Below are 22,605 nucleotides of genomic sequence, written 5' to 3' on the forward strand. Positions count from 1 at the left end.
GCTGGGAGCAGCCCAGGCTACGGGGGAGTTCAATCCTTCAGCCGCCCAAGCCATAAGCTCAGGCGGCCCTGGAGAACTCTACCCCTACCTGGGAGCTCGCCCCCTCCTCTTCTCCCGAGGAGGGGGCTTCGGATTCGCCCGAACAGCTGATCGGCGCTGTTTCGGGCGAAAAAAACAACAGCTGAGCCGCGGGCAGCCCGGGAAGGCTCCCTCCGTCGCCGCGGAGCCACCGGAAGTCCCCTGCTATATTTCATTTGTGCAATATTAATATAAATTGGTGCAGTAAATAGTCTTTTACGGTAGAGAGAAGGATAAATACACCACAAATAGCTTCCAGACCTTACTCTGAAGAGGTACTCCAGAAAAGAATACTTAGCATATTTACAACTTGATCTCTTGAACTAAACATACTTCCCTGTTTCAACAGTTTGTGTAATTTTAACATTTCTCTTCTGCATATCGGTTCTGAACAATCACGCAGAAGAAGAAAAAATATTAGGAGTCTCCTAAGTTAGCAAAAATACAAACAGAGGAAGACATCTGCAGGGGTGCAAAGCTCCCCAAAACAAACTAGGGAGAACTTAAGTAGCCACAATTTCTTTGAACAGCAGCTACAACAAACAAGTCCCTTTGGTTGGTATACATAGAGCAATAATCTGTCTCCAAATTCTATTTGGAGTCCTTGGTGTCCTCTCACCTTAGCGGTTTCCTTGCAGATGTTTCATGACCCAATGAGGCAACATTTTAGGTTTGCTTAGAATAGAATAGAGCTGGAAGGGACCTTGGAGGTCTTCTAGTCCAGCCCCCTGTTCAAGCAGAAGAACCTATGTACCATTTCAGACAAGTGAATGTCTAATCTCTTCTTAAAGACCTCCAGTGATGGAGCGCCCACGATTTCTGAAGGCAAGCTGTTCCACTGGTTGATTGTCCTTACTTTCAGGAAGCTTCTCCTTAATTCCAGGTTGCTTCTCTATTTGGTCAGTTTCCAACCATTGTTGCTTGTCCTTCCCTTTGGTGCTCTGGTGAACAACCTGCCCCCCCCCCTGCCTTGTGGCAGCCCCTCAGATACTGGAACACTGCTATCATGTCTCCCCTATTTCTTCTTTTCTTTAGACTAGCCAAACCCAAGTTCCGCAGCTGTTGTTCATATGTTTTTCATATGCTGCCTGCTTATATGCAGTAACTTGGCATGAGATTTTGGGTGGAGGTGCTTCAGTGCTTCCTTGATTAGAGGTGTGGCACCCCAAGGTTCTTCCTTCTTTTCTGCCTGATTGTTTGTCTGGTATTAATCCCTGCTTATCTGGATGTTGGCTACTGCAGAAGGCTGCTGGAGTGAACTTCATTGCACTGAGGATGTTACCGAGTTGGGTAATGCAACATCTGCAAGCAAACTACCAAGCTCAGAGAGCATCAAGGAGTCCACAGTTTAACTCTGAGCTTCAGATGTTCTCTCTAATTAGATTCTACGTTTCTATTGAGCAATATTTTTCCCTCTTAGACCTTGTCAGCTCCAACAAGAGGGCTTGTGGCATGCTTCCAGGAGGTGGAATTTATTTTGGTCTCTCCTTCCCTACTGAAGTTCTTTTTAGTATTCCCAGCCCTGCCAGCTGATCTTGTTGTGTTCTCTTTTGAAGTTCAGATCTCAGATAGCAGTAATTCATCCACCTCAGTGGGCCTCAGAAAGTTAAGGAGCACGGGACTTGTTGAATGAAGAAGCCTTGGGAAATCTCAAAGTATAATGGTAGGTGTGAAAGACCTTGGGAGATGGGGCAAAGAGATGGGGCCTAGGGAATAGTCAGATAAGAGGAAGGGTAGCCCACAGGTGCATAATGTTTGGAACAAGAGGTTCAAGTGGGACCCTCCCTCAGTTACTAGACTGCAAAAGTGATAGTGGGACAACTGTACTTTCAGACTTGCAAGATCCTGTTAATGTAACTTTACAATAACACAGAATTAGTTTATCTGGTCACGTTTCTTGTCTGGTCTACCTGGTAAGAGTGATATCAAACTTGCAAGTCTCCTACTCTTTTGCATAGGGAGGAATTTCAGAAATGACCTCTGATTGTCAAGATATGCTGCTATGTACCGTGGCAGTGGCTTTGTTGCAACACGGCCAGCAAGTAGATGCACAGATGACCGACATGCAGAATGCCACGATGCAATGCTTCCTGTTATCTGACCATTCCCTAGGCATCATCTCTTTGCCCAGATCATTCACACATGCCATTACACAAAGCTTACACAAGGGCTCTTGATAATCATCCCGGAAAAAGCAGGGACAAACCACTAATTCCTTGTTGCATAAAAAAGGGGGGGGGAGAAACGTGCTCATGTTCGTGATGTCATCGTGAGTCAAGCTTGACTCAAGAAGAACTGACTTTTTGTTACCTCCACAATCAGCAGGCACATTACTTTCCCACCCTTTTCATCCAGCCCATCTAATTACACTAATGGAAGCTTTTTCCAAGCTTAATTGTAATGCAGAGGGAGCAATCTCAGGGGGAGCATTGTAATAGTTGAGGAGGGCAGGGTTTTGGGCACCACCCATCTCTCTGAAGCATTCGCTGGGCTTTCTTTCCTGGTGATAGTGCAGCAAAGCCACATTGCTGGTACTGATGCAAAAGGACCATTGTAAAGATGCAAAGCAGAACACCTGAACTTCACTATCCAACCCCGCACCGCCCTTCACCTCAGCACTCATTGATCCAGATTAAGAGCTATTTCAATGTTGGAAATCAGCAGGCTGGTGATAAGAGTGACAGAAAGATCAATGGTACATTTTGGGGGTAGGGTGGGAGGGGTGGGGAAAGAAGGGAAATTAATTCTGCTAAAATGCTTACCCACTTAAATTGTTTAAATAACAAGTGTGGCTGAATTGCACATGCTGAACCTTTTGCAGATAAGGCACTTTGAAAGGGGAGAAGGGGAAGGGGAAGGAGGAGGGGAAGGAGGAGGAGGAGGAGGAGGAGGAGAGAGACAAGGAGATGGAGGAGGAAGAGTTGAAGGAGAAGGAGAAAGAACAGACAATGATCCAAATCATGATCAGAAAGACACAGACCTTTGAGATGTGGTTTTTACAGAATATTAACTGAAATATCATGGTTGTGAGAGATGGTGCCTACGGAGGTGTAACTGATGCGATGACTTACAGGGAAGGAGCGGTTTCCCAGGAAGAAGGGAGAATATTTTAGAAAGGGACGGGAGTGACACAAGGGGCAGCCCAGTCCAGAGCTGATAACAGACAGAGAAGAGAATTGGGACAGCTAGTAGACAACAGAGTAGTAAGGCTTTAGCCTGGCAAGATCCTGTCTGTTGCGTATAAGCAAATCAAGCAAACAAGAACGTTCTGTATCATTCTTGGGCTTAGCCCAGGGGTAGGCAACCTCAGCTCTTTTATGACTCATGGACTTCAACTCCCAGAATTCCTGAGTCAGCATAGCTGACTCAGGAATTCTGGGAGTTGAAGTCCATGAGTCATAAAAGAGCCGAGGTTGCCTACCCCTGGCTTAGTCTGATAGTGGTTGAGGGTATAAAAATGAGATAATCTTCCTAAGAGTGGCAAAGATGGAACATCTGTGAACACTACCAAGAAAAGGAAATTGGAATATTGATTTACACTACATGCCAGAAAAAAAAATCATTTCCTTCAATTCACTATAAAGGGAAAGGTTTAAGAAAAATATCGCACCTGAAAATGATCTTGGTCAAAAAATTTAGCAAACATCATAGCCTTGGTTTAGATTGATGGTTGCCAGCCTCCAGCAGAAGAGAGGAGGAGGAGGAGGAGGAGGAGGAGGAGGAGGAGGAGGAGGAGGAGGAGGAGGAGGAGGAGGAGGAGGAGGAGGAAGAAGAAGAAGAGGAAAAAGAAGAATAGTTACACCTTGGTGAGTTATCTGGAAGTGATATAGATATATACATGCACACAGACAAATACACAAACACACACATGTAAAGGTAAAGGAGTCCCTGTGGATTTTACTCCCCTAGTCATTGTCAACTTTAGGGAGCAATGCTCATCTCCGTTTCAAGGCCATGGAGCCAGCGCTGTCCAAAGACATTTCCACGGTCATGTGGTCAGCATGATGTCACGGGGCGCTGTTACCTTCCCGCCAAAGTGGTACCTATTTATCTACTGGCATTTGCTTGGTTGGTAGGAGCTGAAGTGAAGACAGCAGCTCATTCTCTCACATGGCACCCAAATCTTGAACCCAGGGTGCCAGCTTTCCAATTGACAAGGCCCAGCATCTTAACCACTGATCCATCGTGCCAACAGATGATAGATAGATAGATAGATAGATAGATAGATAGATAGATAGATAGATAGATAGATAGATAGATAGATAGATAGGGGAGGGGGAGGGAGAGAGAGGGAGGGAGAGAGAGAGGCAATTAAGCTGACTTTGTAATAATGCCGCTTGGGTGTGTGTGTGAAAGCCCTAATAAGCAGGCACATACATAGAATGAAGGCTATTGCTAAGCTTGTAAGCCGCCCTGAGTCTTCGGAGAAGGGCGGGATATAAATGGAATTTTTAAAAAAAAGAGAGAGGGGAAATAATTTATTTGCTGCCCATCTCAGTGCAAGGTGACCTTTATGAGTGAAATAATAAATATTTCCTAATTTTTCAAAATAAATATATTTCTTTACCCTCAATGGCACATGACTGTTGTATCTCATGGACAGATGTAGCCACTGTGGTGAGACTAGCAATAGTTCTACCTATTTCTTCTTCATCGTGGAGAAGGCAGCTCCTGTTTCATCTTCTCTTCTGCCCAAAGTCTCACTCTTCCTTCTCGTAAGTTTGTTTTCTTTTCTCCTTCTTTTTTCTAATCTATTACATTTCTTCACATCCTATAGATAAGATTTCTAGAAGAGCATGAAGAAACAGACCCTGAATCTGGGCCCGAAGGAAGAACTACCAGGCAACTGAAAAGGTATCTGAAAAATCGTAAACATGGATCCAGCAGCAAAAAGAACCCTGGAAAAAATTATTTCATGCTATCCAAAAAAAGTCCATCTTAATAAACTCACTGTAAAGCAGTGTTTTTCCACCTGGGCCACTTTAAGAGGTCTGGACTTCAATTTTATCAAAATGGCTGGGGAATTTGGGGAGTTGAAGTGCACATCTCTTAAAGTGGCCAAGTTGGAAAAAGCTCCACTGCAAATGAAATTTATCTTCTCGTTGCCAGGATTCTGTCATCACTCCAAGTTTGCATTCAGGAGGTCTTCCTGAAACCAACTTCCTGCTTCCTGGATCTTGGCCAGCAATGTAAGGTTTGACCATGACTTTTTCAAAATGATATTGTAAGCCGTGTAACTATTCGGATTCAGTGGGAGAAAAATCCTGGTTGCACTGGTGGTCTTGCCTTCAATGGAACTCAAGCTCAGAAAAAAGACACCATTGTCTTTGAAGAGCTCCTAACAAGCATGATACATGCACCCGTTTTGAATCCTGATTGCGGCACAGCCATAGTCATCCGTCAATGTCATTTCAGTTTTCTGAAATGTGGAAAGCTCCGTTTGTTACTTCATTTGCCCAAATTTTCAAGCCATACTAGATCGCACCCTGGCCAAGCTTCAACAACTCCCAGTTCCGCCCGGTTGAAAACTGGAATGATACAAATAGCTGAGAAGAAAAGAATTAGAATCTGAGTCCTGGCTAGCAATAGTCACAAGAGGGACAGAAGCAAACTCACTTCTCAAACAGCCTTAAGACTGACTTTCCTTGCAATCTTTTAGAGAAGAGTTCTTGAAAGACTCTCCATCTTCCATGACTTCTCAATTTTCCAGAATAACAGAGTAACGGAATTGGAAGGGACCTTGGAGGTCTTCTAGTCCAACACCCTGCTCAGGCAGGAAACCCTATACCATTTCAGACAAATAGCTGTCCAGTCTCTTCTTAAAAATTTCCAGTGATGGAGAACCCAAAACTTCTGGAGGCAAGCGGTCTCACTGGTTCTCACTGTCAGGAAATTTCTCCTTAGTTCTAGGTTGCTTCTCTCTTTGGTTAGTTTCCATCCATTGCTTCTTGTCCTGCCTTTGGGTGCTTTGGAGAATAGCTTGACTCCCTCTTCTTTGTGGCTGCCCTTGAGATATTGGAACTTTCACCTCTCTTTCATTGCAGAAAACCAGGAAAAGCAATCAGATTAGCAGGCAAGAAAATGTACTGATTTCATGCATAATAAAAATTCACTGCCAACAAGCTTCTCAGAGTCAAATGATTGGGTTTATGGGATCCAAGACTAGCACAATGGAAATGCCTTGTCCTAAGCAGTAGAGGATTAGCAGGATGGCTGCAAAAGATCATATTCTTATTATATTTTTGGCAGAAAAACATATCATCTTAGCTTGCAACGTGCACTCTCCCCAGAACACACAAGGACAGATGTCTCTTGAGCAGTAGATGCCAAGTTCATGGGCTTTTACTGACATTTCAAGCAATTATATTACAGTACTGCTGAGGAGCATATGGTTAGCCACTCAGCTTCTGCAAGCAGCTGAAAAGACTTGGAGAACCTCAACTTATACCATCCAAGGCTTCCTCCCCTGAGTCAATGAAGAGCTCCTAAGCTTAGTAGACATGGAACACTAAAATAAGGAACCCAAATCAAAGGTGTTCTTTCAACGGAAAGCAAGACAAGAAGCAACTAAGGAGAAATTTCCTGATAGTTAGACAATTAGCCAGTGGAACAGCTTGCTTCCAGAAGTTGTAGGCGGAGGGCTTCAGGACTTTGTCTAAAATGGTATAGAGTAGGGCATTGGACTAGAAGACCTCTAAAGCTCCTTCCAATTCTGTTATTCTGTTCTGTTCAATAGCTAGTAACACTGAACATTAAGGAGAGAGAAGGAAGCCAGACATGGGGTATGGAAGAAAAGGTAAAAGCAAAGACACAGACAATTCCAGATCAGATGTGACACTTCCACATATGCACGTGTTCAGCTAAGAAGTTTCCCCAACAAGCCACTTATTTTGTTTTGCCTCAGGAACATAAATCTCCCTCCTGCTTTGAAACTACTGTCGCACTCTTTCAGATGTTGCAGCTAAGGTGACACAAAGCCATGAAGAAGACAGCTAAGAGCAGTTCACAAACAAATTGACGCAAGATGCTGATGCAAACAGAACACCTGGAAAAAGAGGACAAGGTTATGCCATGTTTAGGAAACTGGGGAGGGGGGGAGTGACAAGAGAAATGGGTCAGTTCCAGGTAGACCTTGCAGGAAACCACGCCAGATAAGCTAATTCTACATTATTGTGAGGTTATTTTATTATTTAGCATATGCCATCGTACATGAACATAGAATAGGGTTCTCAGTCATCCAGGTCATGGTTGTCCCAAAGGTGCTTTTACAAAAGGCAGCTGGACTTTGTTCTTCCTTGAAGACGTTTTGCTTCTCATCCAAGAAGCTTCTTCAGTCCTGACTGAATGGTGGAGGTTGGAAGGATCATTGAGTACACAGGTAACTCAAAGAATGCAAAGGAATGCAAACTGGATGTTGAGCATGATTGTCCCTGGAACAGAGTCAAATGTGTGATTGAATAAGAAAGATAAGGTTTTTAGGGGTCAATCTTACAAGTGTCCCTGGAGAGAGAACTGATATAAATATCCAAAACAAAGGCAAGACGCTTTAGGAGCCAATCTAGCTGGGATGGTATTATGATAAACTGTTCCTAGACTTGATAGAGATTTTCCCTAGAGAGTGGGCTGACTGACCTATGGGCTCCAGCACTTAATATGGAAACCCCATGAGATCTGTTCCAAAAGGATGGATTTACTGGAGTCACAGCATGACCTCCCAAAGGAAAAGTGATGACAAAGTCCTGATATAGACCCCCAAATGTGAATGAAGTGGAAAACAATGCATACAGATACATCCCTAACTCAAGTTGACATACAGGGCTATTGTAAGGAAAATGTTAGATGGAGGCATGATGCATGCTTCCTTGAGTTGGAGAGGAGGAGGAGGAGGAGGAGGAGGAGGAGGAGGAGGAGGAGGAGGAGGAGGAGGAGGAGGAAAAGAAAAGTGTATCTCTATTTGCATATTTACACAGAAGTAGAAGATCCAAATAACCCCATTGGGAGCTAGTTGTTGATTAGTGTCATTTTGTACACATTGATTGCTACTAAAATTATAAGCCTTTCAAAAAAGGGACATAAGGAAGGTGTGAAGCCTTGTCCAAGCCCAGTGCTTAAAGTACTATGGCTCCCATTTCATCCCCAGGTTTATCCTCCATTTTTCATCTTTGTCTGCTTTCTTGACACTTTTAGTCAATAAATAGAAGATCCCTCCCCTCAATGATTTGAGAAAACCCTTGAGAATAGTTCACATGCCCTGGGAGAGGTTAAGAGATGTCTATCTTAAGGGTAAGGAAGCAGCTATACTAGTAACCTCCCCATCTGTCATCTTGCCTTGCTGCTACAAAAATCAAATGAAATTAAAAACAAAATATCCTCGAAAGTGCCCATATTTGCATTTTAACATACCATCAGTCAGAGAACTGTTCCTGTGTGTATTTCACCACTTCTTATTGAATTTAATGACAAGTGGAAAGATGGGTGGAAACTAATCAAGGAAAGAATCAGCCTAGAACTAAGGAGAAATTTCCTGACAGTCAGAACAATTAATCAGTAGAAAGGCTTTCCTTGGGAAGTTGTGGGTGCTCCTTCACTGGAAGATTTTTAAGAAGAGATTGGACAACCATTTGTCTGAAATGGTATATTTTTTCCTGCCTGGGCAAGGGGTTGGACTAGAAGACCTCCAAGGTCCCTTCCAACTCTTTTATTCTGTTAAGAATTTGCTCTTGGAATTGATTTCAGAAAATAAGACCAATTCTTATGGATGGAACGTGGGAGTCCATTCGTGTCCCTGAGGAGAGAACCAACGGTGGGTCAATTCCTCTTGCACGATGAAAATGCTCAACTAATTTTGCTACCCTGAAATATGGTGGGAAAGATCCAAAGGCTACTGGTGTCCACCATTATAGTTTATTAAATCAATGTTTCTCAACCTTGGGAACTTTAAAATGGGTGGACTTCAACTCTCAGAATTCTCCCGCCAGCTCTAGGAGAATTCTGGGAGTTGAAGTCCACCCATCTTAAAGTTCCCAAGGTTGAGAAACGCTGGTTTACTTATTTTTCCTGAAGCTAAACTTGTTTGTTGCTTCTAAAGGAGACACTCATCTTTTGTGTGCTGATAAATAGTCTTCTACAGAGAGGCCATCTTGAGAATGGCTTCCCCCCCCACACACGCACAGATCTTAATGCCTGGAAAGGGACATTATGGAACAAATGGTCTTACGGGGAGTCAGATCCTCAGCTGTTTTATGACTGGAACATTAGCATCCTCAATGGAAAAGGGATTTAGAAAAGATGGGTTTGAAGAGTTGATTTTCTACCTCTAACCTTCGTGATAAAGTCAGCATCATAAGGAAGTCCCACCTCACCCCCTGACATTTTTCCTCATGGATTCTCTGTTTTTCCATAATTATAATAAATTATAACAAATTCCATAATTATTATAAAACTTTTATTCATAAAACATGAAACTCAATCAACTGAACATTCAAATTGACTGGCGCTGATGGTTGACACGGGTTGCTGCCAGCATCCTAGGTATCAACCAGGTATCTCTTTAAAATGTAAGATGTTCCAAGTAGCGCAGTTTTTTGTAGCTTTGCTGGAGTTATTGCAGGAAGCTGCAATTTCTTGATGTATTTTGCAAAGTTTTTGGACATCGTTCCCAGTGCCCCGATGACAATGGGTATCACTGTTACACATTTCATCGATAATCACGCAGTTTCGATGGCCAGGTCGCAGTATTTCATAATTTTTTCCAGTTCTTTTTCTTTGACTCTGGGATCTCCTGGTACAGTGATATCAATCAACTGTATGCTTCGGTTCTCTACGACTGCGATATCTGGTGTGTTGTGTTCCAAATGGCGATCTGTCTATATTCGGAAGTCCCACAAGATGATCTTCTTCTTCTTCTTCTTCTTCTTCTTCTTCTTCTTCTTCTTCTTCTTCTTCTTCTTCTTCTTCTTCTTCTTCTTCTTCTTCTTCTTCTTCTTCTTCTTCTTCTTCTTCTTCTTCTTCTTCTCCTTCTCCTTCTCCTTCTCCTTCTCCTCCTTCTCCTTCTCCTTCTCCTTCTCCTTCTCCTTCTCCTTCTCGTACCAGGAGAGAATTCAGACCTTTCTACTTCTACATACCCTAATTTAATCCTTGAACCTGCTGTCAGACATTAAAATCGAATCAGTCTATTCTCCTCCATCTGAATGTGGTGGACATTTTTGCAAAACCCCAGGTGTCTTTTTTCTGTTGCTTTCAAGGTTGGGTTTTTTTTTTTAGCTCTCCAAGTAAACAAGGCCTCTTCTCCACTCTCTCCTCAAGCAACTCTAATTCAAGGAAAGTGGTGAGCTGGGTTGTTATAGTTACTGTCCTGTGAATCATCACAGCATTTTTGCAATAACATTTCCAAGGGAAAGGCAGTTCATGTGCTGACACAGAAAAGTTTTTTATTTTATTTATTGAGAATGGGGATGAGGTCAGGCAGATGGATGATCTGTGGAGTTACATGCCTTGTCTTTATCTTTTAATCACAATCATGAAATTAGAAGCTTTTTTCCCCCTTTCCTGCACCATTTTCTCTCCATTTTTGGAAAGGCTCTTAATGGCACAGAAGATGGGGAGGTGGGGGGGGAAGGTGGAGAGTTAAAAATTTCGTAATCATCAACTATCTACCGCAAAGAGACTCCTTACGTATAGAATGCAGAATAACAGAGTTGGAAGGGAACTTGGAGGTCTTCTAGTCCAACCCCCTGCTAAAGCAGGAGATCCTATTTCATTTCAGAAAATGGCCGTCCAGTCTCTTCTCAAAAGGACTCACCATTTCTGAAAGCAACTGTTTCACTGGTTGATTGTTCTGACTGTCGGGAAATTTCTCCTTAACTCTAGGTTGCTTCTCTCTCTCCTTTGTTCCAGTTTCCATCCATTGCTTCTTGCCTTGCCTTTGGGTGCTTTGGAAAATAGGTTGACTCCCCCACTTCTTTGAGGCAGCCCCTCAAATATTGGAACACTGCTGTCATGTCACCCCTAGTTGTTCTTTTCGCTAGACCAGACAAACACAATTCCTGCAGTCATTTTAGACTTCAGTCCCCCCCCCCAATCCTCTTTGTTGCTCTTTTCTGCACTCTTTCCAAAATCTCAACATCTTTTTATATTCATCATTATCATCATCATCATCATTTTAGCCATTGTCTATCCACTGCAGGATGAAAGCCTCTTCCAGTTAATACGGTCTTTTGCCAGTTGGGCCTGCAATACTAGCTGAAGTCATCAAATTTTGGGCTCAATCGTAGTCATAAGTGAAGGAATAATAATAATAATAATAATAATAATAATAATAATAATAATAATAATAATAATAATAATAATAATAATAATAATAATAATAATAATAATAATAATAAAACAACAACAACCTTGGAGGTCATCTAGTTTAACCCCCTGCTCAGGCAGGAAACACTACACCATTTCAGCCAAATGGCTGTCCAATGTTCTTAAAAGCCTCCAGTGTTGGAGCATTCACAGCTTCTGGTGGCAGGTTGTTCCACTGGTTAATTGTTCTAACTGTCAGGAAATTCCTCCTTAGTTCTAGGTTGCTTCTCTCTTTGGTTAGTTTCCATCTATTTGTTTCCTGTCCTGCCTTCAGGGGCTTTGGAGAATAGCTAGACTCCCTCTTCTTTGGGGCAGCCCCTGAGATATTGGAAGACTGCTATCATGTCATCCCTCGTTCTTCTCTTCATTAAACTAGACATACCCAATTCCAGCAACCGTTCCCTATGTGTTTTAGCCTCCAGTCCCCTAATCATCTTTCTTGCTCTTCTCTGTACTCTTTCCAGAGTCTCAACATCTTTTTTACATCGTGGTGACCAAAACTGGATGCACCACCTGGATTCCATTGGCACATAGGAAGATCTGGGTAGGTATATCTAGCAAAAAAATGTAAACACGAGGCTAGACCTGCCAAGATCCATGGGGTGTGTTTTCTCTTATGTTCAGAGTAGGTTATTTACTGTATTCCCTGTTCCCCATTTACTCCATGTCCTACTCAGCAGATTTCAACCTGCTGAAGCAGGAGGCAGACAAGGACTCTTTCTGATCTGTAATCTGTAGCTCTTCAAAAATGTTCAGTGAGCTGACATGCATTTTTATTTGTTTGGGATTATGTACCACTATTATCAAAAGCGTTGCCCATTGCAATAATCCCTTCTGTGGATAAGATAATGTTTTTGCCACAATGAACATGGTTTAGTCAATTCCAACACAAACAGAGAGAAAAAAGAGCCCTGAGCATTGGGAGGAAAGTCTATTTAACAGGCTGATCCTCAGAGAGACGTAAATTAATGAGTGTATTAGTTGATTACCAAACTTGCAATTTAAATGGGGGTAGGGGAAAAAAGAACGTTACAGTATAATAATTCATATGCAAGCCTAAGCAGCTAAGGAAAAAATAAATAAAATAAAACAAAAATTGAATTAGACCTAAAGATCTGCTATCCTCTCCTCACCTTAGCGCTCACCAAATCGAGCATATCGCACAATTACAGCTGCTTGGTCTTTAAATGAGTTAGTTAACACATTGCATGAATACATTCTAGCCAACTTTAATATAGCTTGGCAGATTGTTCAAAGGCAAATCTTGTGGCCACATTATGGTTTGGTATAATAGTCAGCCCATAAAGCTGGGTTGAGTAAGCCATGGTTCAGAGACCATAAGCATGGGCCAATGTGCTAGTTGATAATGCAATGCAACCCTTTTTCTGAATCTTCGTTTTAAGCTATTCTTGGCAAGCCTAGCAGTATTTAATCCAATTTAATCCTATTTAAATGTAGGAACGGTGATCATCCAATAGAGGATTTCCAAGCTAACATTTTTTTTAAAAGCTATTTTTACTAACTCACGCAAAAATCAGCCAGGTTTTAAGGATAGCTACCATCCTTCAATCCTATGCAATTAATTTTCCAAGGGTCAAATAAGGCAGTATGAGGGCTGTGGGCCCCAATGGGAATGGTAGGCTGGCAAGGCAAGAGTCCCTGGCCCCAGGTTGCCAATCGCTGGATTAAGGAATGCTGTTTGGGGAAATGCTTTTGCTATTTGAATTTATTCTATCATGGTTGTTATAACCATTTATTTGATTCTAGGGCAGAGTCTACCATTCAAGGGAGTTGGTTGGACCTGGAGTTAGAAAGCTTTGTGGGGCAGAAAGCACCAGCAAAGCGATTATGCAAGATGCAACCACATCAGAAATATATGTATATGTGCATGTATATTCAAATGTCAGAAATCTCATAAAGTCTCCTGCAAACACAGAGAGATTTTGCAAGACTTGGCCAAAATTCTTGCAAGTTGGATTTTTTTTTAAGTTCCTTCAAATAGCAATAACATTTAGGCTTATATAGTGCCCCACAGCTCTTTACATGGGTGGCTTACAATGTCAAAGCATTATTTGCATATTGCCCCCAACAATCCAGGTCCTCATTTATCAACTATGGAAGGATGGAAGGCTGAGTCAACCTTGAGCCCCATCTGGGATCAAACTCCTGGCAGTGAGCAGAGTTTGCCTGCATTAACTGCACTTTAACCACTGTGCCACCAAGGATCGTTCTTCTTGTGCTGTCATCCTCCTGTTTTTTTGAGTTTCTATTCATAGGCCAGACCATTCCCCATGCAGTCGTTCTCCAGTTACTAGATGATATTCTAAAGCTTCCCCCAAAGAAAATTCTACTTGATTGGGATAATAGCATCTCCTAGCACTTAAACCTAAGATAGGAATGCATTTCTCCCTGGGGCTGGCTCAAGGTATTTTGTTACTCAAGCGAGGGGGAAGAAAACCCATGGATGCAGATCAATGTTGACATATAGGGTATAAATAAAGAGTTTTAAACCTTGCAGATTAGACAGCAAAGTGTCTCTAGTCCCTTTGGTTTTGTAAATGAATGTCTTAAAGAAATCCCTGTATCTATTTTTCCCCCTTGGAATGTAGTGATTCAACAATTATTTCTTTGCAAACAAAAAACAGTTGAATGTGAAAAATAAAAGCCAGCCAGCTAGTTAGTGTCTGCCTTTGAATATATATATATGTGTGTGTGTGTGTGTGTGTGTGTGTGTGTGTATTCATGTATGTATGTATGTATGTATATAAGGGACGCGGTGGCTCAGTGGGTTAGGATGCTGAGCTTGTCGATCAGAAGGTCGGCAGTTTGGCAGGTCGAATCCCGAGTGCCACATGACAGAGTGAGCGCCTGTTACTTGTCCCAGCTTCTGCCAACCTAGCAGTTCGAAAGCACGTAAAAATGCAAGTAGAAAAATAGGCACCACTACGGTGGGAAGGTAACAGCGTTCCGTGCGCCTTTGGCGTCTAGTCATGCCGGCCACATGACCACGGAGACGTCCTCGGACAAACGCTGGCTCTTTGGCTTTGAAACAGAGATGAGCACCAGCCCCTAGAGTCGGAAATGACTAGCACGCATGTGCGGGGGAACCTTTACCTTTACCTTTATATATGTGTATATATATGTGTATATGTATATATGTGTGTGTGTATATATGTGTGTGTGTGTGTGTGTGTGTGTGTGTGTGTGTGTACACACACACACACACACACACAGGACAAAAGCCGCAACTGAGAGACAAAGCCCAAAGCCCTTGCATTTCTGAAAAGAACTGTTGAAGTGCAGAAGTCTCCAGGCCTTTAATCGTCTTAATTGCTCTTCTCTGCACTTGTTCCAAAGTCTCAACATCTTTTTTGTAATGTGGTGACCAAAACTGGATGCAGTGTTCCCTGGTTGGGAGTACTCAGTAGATACAAGCAAAATGGCACAACTCACAGAGATGCAATTAGTCTTCGTTTAGTGAGTGTAGGAGAAGCCTAGGCACTCCTGAGGGATGGAGCTAAACATGTCAGCAGCTTACAGTCTTTAAGCTGCCAGAAACCCTCAAGTCCAACCCATCTAGAGTTCCATTGAACCTTATCTGGTGCCAATTTAGTACTGAACTTTAGTTGACTAGATTCTTGTGTACAGTCTTGAGCAATAAATCTTCTGAACTGCAACTTAATGTATGGTCCTGACTCTTTGCATCTGACAGCAAGGGCCTCATTTAGCAGGCATTCAGTTACAACAGTGATGAAAAAGTAACTTTACAACCAGGTCTTGCATTTACAAACTTTGCAGACTTGTAAAGCAAGGGACAGCTGAAGCCAGATTCATAAATATAGTCATAATTTCACCTAGTGACTGCTTTGCTTAATGGCCAAATTCCAGTCCCAGGTGCAGTCACTAAATGAGAACTAATTGTCATGGTAGTCTGGAAGGGTCTGCCTTCTTTGGTGAACAATTGTGGCATTTTTTTTAAAAAGTGAGGTGTGTTTAACCTGTCTGATTGTTTACATTACAGGCTACCAATATGTGGCTATGGGATATCAGCAACTTGGTCCCTGGGGCTTTTAAAAATTGCAGTGTGTGTGTGTGTGTGTGTGTGTTTCTCTCTATGTTTGTTTGTGTGTTTCTGTGTGTGTGTGTGTGTGTGTGTGTGTTTCTCTCTCTCTCTCTCTCTCTCTCTCTCTCTCTCTCTCTCTCTCTCTCTCTCTCTCTCTCTCTCTCTGTGTGTGTGTGTGTGTGTGTGTGTGTGTGTGTGTGTGTGTGTTTTCCCCAGGGGAAGAGGGTGCCACCAGTTCACATCTGATTTGAAATTTACAGTCCAGTTTCATTTTTTAAAAGTCCTTTGAAATTTTTCCTATATCATCACTTACAGCTCAGTCCTCTGCAGAGAAAGCGGTGTATGATTGCCATTTCGGTTGCGTCTTTAAGAAACAAACATGTACAGCCCACTGATCTTTTCAGACCTTTGATCATTCTGATAACCTTTCTCTTTCTCTTTTTCCAGTTCTAAGGTAACCTTCCAGGGGCAGAGAACCCCAAATGGAGCATTGCGATTACCTGTTATTATAATTTATGTACTACCAGCACGGCTATTCTCAAGAGACTTTGCCTTGAGGCGCTTACAAACTAAAATTTGACAGAGCAGAAATGATGGCTTTAAATAATTCAAGCCCCAGCATGATTGATTCAAATGTGAGCCGGAGCTAATTCCAAATCTGCCTTGATAAGGGCAGCGGAGGATGGATGGATGGATTTCTATGCACGTCCAACTGCCAATTTATTTATTTCTTTATTAAATGTATTTGGCTGGCTCTTTGCCAAGGGATCCTGGACCGTTAACAAGGGCGAAAACCTATAAGGCAGAACAATGAGGAAAAACAGAGTGAAACATTGGGGAACATTATAGTAAGCTTGGAGCCTTTATAAAGCTGCAGAATTAGGCCCCTACTGAATATGGGGAGGGAGCTGTTCCACAGGGCAGGCCCTATGTCAGAGAAGATATATCTCCTAGGTCCAGTAAGATGGCACTGTTTAATACAGTAGTCCTCAATTTACAGCCACAAGTCAGCCCAAAATTTCCATTGCTAAGCAAGACAGGCGAGTTTTTTTTCCCCATTTTGCAACCTTTCTTGCCAAAGTTGTTAAGTGAATCACTGCAGTAGTAATACGGTTGTTAAGTAAATCTGGCTTCTCCATGCTATGGTTGAGCCTAAACCTGTTCGTCCACTTCCAGACTGCCAAGGCCTCCAGTAAGGTAAAGGTAAAGGTTCCCCCGCACATGCGTGCTAGTCATTTCCGATTCTAGGGGCCGGTGCTCATCTCCGTTTCAAAGCCGAAGAGCCAGTGCTTGTCCGAGGATGTCTACGTGGTCATGTGGCTGGCATGACTAGACACCAAAGGCACATGGAACGCCTTCCCACCGTAGTGGTCCCTATTTTTCTACTTGCATTTTTACGTGCTTTCGAACTGCTAGATTGGCAGACGCTGGGACGAGTAACAGGCGCTCACTCTGCTACGCGGTACTTGGGATTCGACCCGCCAAACTGCCGACCTTCTGATCGACAAGCTCAGCGTCCTAACCCACTGAGCCACCATGTACCTTCTAGGCCTCCAGACACTGGCATAAAACAACATCACTTCGTCAGCTCAGGGTTGAGATTGTAGAGGTGGATATCATCAGTGTACTAATGATGTTTAACTCAGAGCTTTGGATGACCTCACCCAGTGGCTTCATATAGATCAGAGGTCCCCGACATTTTGTTCTGCGGAGAGAGGCTTTCCCACGGACTGGAAGGTGCATGGTTTTGTGTGCTGCCTGCATCCCGCAGATGGGGTTTTGCTTGTTTGTGTGGACCAGTTGCTGGCATGCCGCGGCCCAGTACCGGTCTTTGGACTGGGGCATGGGGACCCCTGATATAGATGTTAAAAAGGAGACCATCAAATCCCGAGACTCATTATATAACAGAGTTCTCTTCCTCACTCAACACCAACTGAAATTTGATCCATCACAACAGTCGCTCTTCCCCGCCCCCCACCACATTTACAATGTTGGTTCAAAAAGATTCCATGACTTCCCAAAAACTTTTTTCCAAGTCTTTTTCCATTAGACCCAGAAGAAAAGTTTTATCTTTATATTCCCTTTAACAATTTCCTGCATGAGAATATGAATCCTGTTCCAATATTTCTCTGCTTTATCACATGTCCACCAAAAACGATGAAAGGTCCCATCTTTACATGTACATTTCCAACGTTCATTTGAGATACCTTTATATATTCTAGATATCTTAAGCCTTTCATCCACGTATTCTCCCATTGTTCGTTATACCCAGGAAGTTCCTGGCCCACTGAATCATACAGTGTTTTACATGTTCACTTTCCAAATTCAATTTCAATTACGTGTTGTAAACCTTAGCAATAATATGGTCATCACTACCACACTGTGAAATTTCCAATTAGTTTTTAACAAAATCAAACCCATGACTCTTTTTATCTAGTTTGAATCTTTCTTTCATTTGTATGTAAACGTGGCCTTCTAATTCTAACTCTTCCTTAGACTTGAGGGTAGGGTCACCAAAATGAAAAGATATTATTTTACCATACGTCTAGTCCAGCTTCACCGCCATTTCTTCTCTTTAAAAAAAGCTTCTTGGGGGAACACCCATAGAGGCAACTTCATAAAAAAAACTTGTTTTATATATTTATTCCAAACTCTTAATATGGCACGTCTAATAAGATGATTATTGAAATCAACATTTGCTTTAATTTTATCTTACCATAAATAACCATGCCATCCAAACCTTAATTCCTGATCTTATTTATTTATTTATTTATTTATTTATTTATTTATTTATTTATTTATTTATTATTTTGACTTATATACCGCCCTATTCCCGTAGGACTCATGGCGGTTTACAGGGCAATTAAAATCATACCATACAAAAGTTAAAAAAAATAAAACAATTAATTAAATTTAAAGCCAAGAGTTTAAAAAGTTAAAACATTAAGACCCAATTAAAACCCCTCAGTCTAGGCCCGACAGCTCAAAGAGCCAAGTTTTCAGGTCCCAGCGGAATGAGCGGAGGTCGGAGGCAGTCCTAAGTTCCATCGGAAGCTGGTTCCAAAGGGCAGGCGCACCCACAAAGAAGGCCCTCTCTCTGGGAGTCACCCGCCAGCAATCCTTCACCGGCGGTACCCTAAGAAGGCCCTCCCTGTGGGAGCGCACAGGACAATGGGGAGTTAATGTCGGCAGCAGGTGTTCCCTCAGATAATCCGGACCCAAGCCATTTAGGGCTTTATAGGTCATCACCACCATTTGATCTTCCAAATCAAGTAGCCTCTCGTTCTGGAGGTTCACTCATTCTCTTAGCCAGACCAAACAACATGCATCAAAATACAATTTCAAATCTGGTAAACCCAAACCCTTTCTTTCCTTAGCACCTTCGCACATTTTGCCGGGACCTGAAGACCTGGCTCTTTGAGCTCTCCGGCCCAGGCTGAGAATTTTTAACTGGGGTTTTTAATTTTAGGGATGATTTAATCTTTTTTTTTAATTTGTTTTTAACTTTTGTACTGGTTGTTTTAAATACCCTGTAAACCGCCCTGAGTCCTTCGGGAAAGGGCGGTATATAAATTTAATAAAATAAAATAAATAAAAAATAAATAGTAACTTATATCTAATTCTTGGTTTCTTCCCTTGCCATATCAACTTGGGAATATCCCTCTGCCATTGTTTAAATGGAGTATCAGTTGCAAGTACTGGTGTTGTCTGAAACAGCAAGAGCATCTCTTGCAAAACGTTCATCTTAATTACAGACTTTATGTATGTTCATGGCAGCGAGACTATGCATCAAAACGGAAGGATCTTTCGATTCCCACTATGGATGAATGGCTGCAAAAGTTGATGGAGTGAGCAGAGATGGCTAAATTGACTGTTTTGGTAAAAGAAAAGAATATAAGTACTTTTGTTTTTACTTAGAAACTGCTTCTGGACTTTTTGCTTGAGGTGGGGGAAAAAATGATACTTTTGATTTTCGGTTTTACTGATTAGATTGATTTGTTGATATAGAAATGGCTAGTTCATACTACCATAGAAATGTAAAATGAAATGTAAAAAGTTGAGGTTTGAGGCTAATGCCTTATTTTACTGAAACAGAGGGAGTTGGAAGTCAATGTCTTTTTTTTTTCTTTTCCCCTGCTTTTTGACATGTCTCTTTTTCCCTTCCCCTTACTTTTGTTCCCTACTATTTGCTTTTACATTTTCGCATTTTATAAGTTAATAAAAAATTAAGCAATTGGGGGAAAAACCAAAATGATTCCATGGTTAATGGTACTGAATGCAGAAAGATCAAGCATGACCGGAATAGATGACCAGAATAGATGCCTGTCAAAGATCACAAGTGTGATCAATGCTGTCTCCATGCCTGAAACCAAACTGGAAGCAATCCAGATAATCTTCTTTCTCCACAGTGCTCTGAAACCCCAGACTCCAGACCAACAGCTTCTCTAAACCTTCCCCAGAAAGAGATGTTGGAGACCAGTCAGGAATTATTCAACAGTTTTTGGTCTAATGATGAGAGGGATTTTGTTAAATAATGAGTGAAGCACATCACTTCACTCAAGAATGAATTCACTACCTATAGGGATGTGGTGGCTCAGTGGGTTAGGACGCTGAGCTTGTCGATCAGAAGGTCGGCAGTTTGGCGGGTCGAATCCCGAGTGCCACGTAACAGAGTGAGTGCCTGTTACTCGTCCCAGCTTCTGCCAACCTAGCAGTTCAAAAGCACGTAAAAATGCAAGTAGAAAAATAGGGACCACTACGGTGCGAAGGTAACAGCGTTCCATGCGCCTTTGGCGTCTAGTCATGCCAGCCACATGACCACGGAGACATCCTCGGACAAGCGCTGGCTCTTCGGCTTTGAAATGGAGATGAGCACCGGCCCCTAGAGTCGGAAATGACTAGCACGCATGTGCGAGGGAACCTTTACCTTTACCTAGGGTCTGGCTGCACATCTCCCAGGAGAACTTGACTAACCAGGATGTAGTTAAAAGATGGTAGCATCCACAGCCTCAAGGATCCCATCCACTTTCTTAAGAGTTATACATTCAAGCTTATCTATGGAGATTCTCAGTCATTCAGGTCATAGTTATCCCAAAGATGCTTTTTCACGAGGCAACTGGACTTTGTTGTTGTTGTTTTCTTTCTTTCTTTCTTTCTTTCTTTCTTTCTTTCTTTCTTTCTTTCTTTCTTTCTTTCTTTCTTTCTTTCCTTTCTTTCTTTCTTTCTTTCTTTCTTTCTTTCTTTCTTTCTTTCTTTCTTTCTCTTTGCTTTCTTTCTTTCTCTTTCTTTCTTTCTTTCTTTCTTTTTCTTTCCTTCCTTCCTTCCTTCCTTCCTTCCTTCCTTCCTTCCTTCCTTTCTTTCTTTTTTCTGGAAAACATTTCACTTTTGAAGAAGCTTCTTGGATGAGAAGCTAAATGTCTTCAAAAGAAAAAACAAGAAAGTCCAGTTGCCTCATGAAAAAGCATCTTTGGGATAGGAGCTTATCCTAGATAGCCAAGCCAAAGCATTTCTCAGTCACCTCAATAGGACAAGCACAATCACAGAATCCAGTTTAAACCAGAGCCAATAAACGCTATCCATCAGATCTCTTGAATAATTCCCACAATGGCCTTGGAGATATTCCTCTGATCTTTTTCTCTCTAACAGAAATTGAGTCATATTAAACAGGGCTGTCAGCTACACCTGTGTGGATGCAATAAAAGCAGCAAAAAACAAACAAACAAACAAACCAGCAACAACCCCAAACACTTACATTAGGAGCTGAATCCTTCCTCACCTCTGATGATGGGATCCATTGTTAACATCATATTTAATATGTTTAGCGCATTAGTGATTTAATGAACTGAGGTGGGCACTGTAATGTTCATTCACTGTTGTGTGGATTTTTGTATTGGGTTTTATGTGCAGACTCTGTGGGCTACCTAGAGTCTGACTGACTTTAGGTGATAGACAAATCCCATAAGGGATGATAGATATAGAGACAGAGACAGAGACAGAGATGAGGCAGAGATAGATAGAAATAGATAGAGATAGCTATTGGTAGCTGGCTAGCTAGATGATGGAGAGAGAGAGAGAGAGAGAGAGACAGACAGACAGACAGACAAATACATACATACATACATACATACATACATACATACATACATACATACAGTAGTGTGATTCAGCCGGTTCGCACCACTTCGGCAGAACCGGTCGCTAATTTTTTTCTTGCCCAGGCCCAGAATGGACTTCTGGAAGTGGCATCCACACAGAGAACCGGTTGTTCACATATTTGAATCCCACCACTGGATAGGTAGGTAGGTAGATAGATAGATAGATAGATAGATAGATAGATAGATAGATAGATAGATAGATAGATAGATAGATAGATAGATAGATAGATAGATAGATAGATGATAGAACAAACCTTTGGGAAACCCCTTGGACACACCTGTTCATTCTTGACTTACCTGCTTCTCCCCACTTCGCTTCTTGTAGTTCAGAAGCAGTTCCACAGCCCCCACAACTTCTTTCCGTATTGCATACAGGAGCGCGTCGCCCACATAGATATTGTGGCTGAGTAACAACTCCATAATCTCTAGGTTTTCGTTCTCTATGGCTATTAGAAGGGCACTGCGACCAAGAGGGTCCATGCAGTTGATGTTGATGTTGTAGTAGATCTCCGCCTCCTCCAAGGAATGTTTCACGCTGGCATAGTCCCCCTTCTCCACGGCACTGAGGTAGGCCTTCTCCTCTGAGGACAGCTCCACTTCTGCCCGGACAATTTGCAGTGGGATCCGGTCTCTATAGGGGGAATAGTTTACTTTTTTGTAATAGAGCTGAGCCATTTTTCATAGCGACTGGGTGGCCTGTTTGGAAAGAAACAAAGAAAGCAGTTGTCAGGCGTCAGGGAAATCAGGAGATTCAGGCAGTTCAAATGAGTGTAAAGATTCATGGCAAACTTAAGCTCTCGACAAGAATCTGTCCAACGAACAGTCAAGGGAAATGAGCGGTAGATAAGAGAGGCATTCAAGATGGGCTAGACTTAGATCTCTTGCAGGCATGCAGGGACTTGTGACTTATGACGAGCTTGATCCCTCACTGAATTCACTATTGGGAAAGACTACAGG

General features: G+C 42.2%; 1 protein-coding gene across 1 annotated transcript in view; it reads right to left on the reverse strand.

Moving 5' to 3' along the window:
* The window catches only part of TRPC5 (transient receptor potential cation channel subfamily C member 5), a gene marked incomplete at its 5' end in the record, with an annotated part of 122,897 nt that extends 100,574 nt beyond the window's left edge, over positions 1-22,323 (reverse strand). Inside the window, one exon of the mRNA XM_081336688.1 lies at positions 21,946-22,323. Within this exon, the coding sequence (XP_081192814.1) occupies positions 21,946-22,323 (378 nt within the window). The remainder of the gene's footprint in view (positions 1-21,945) is intronic.
* Between the last annotated feature and the right edge of the window lie 282 nt (positions 22,324-22,605).

The sequence above is a fragment of the Vipera berus genome (assembly GCF_964194415.1).
Source record: "Vipera berus genome assembly, chromosome: 11".
Lineage (NCBI taxonomy): Eukaryota > Metazoa > Chordata > Lepidosauria > Squamata > Viperidae > Vipera > Vipera berus.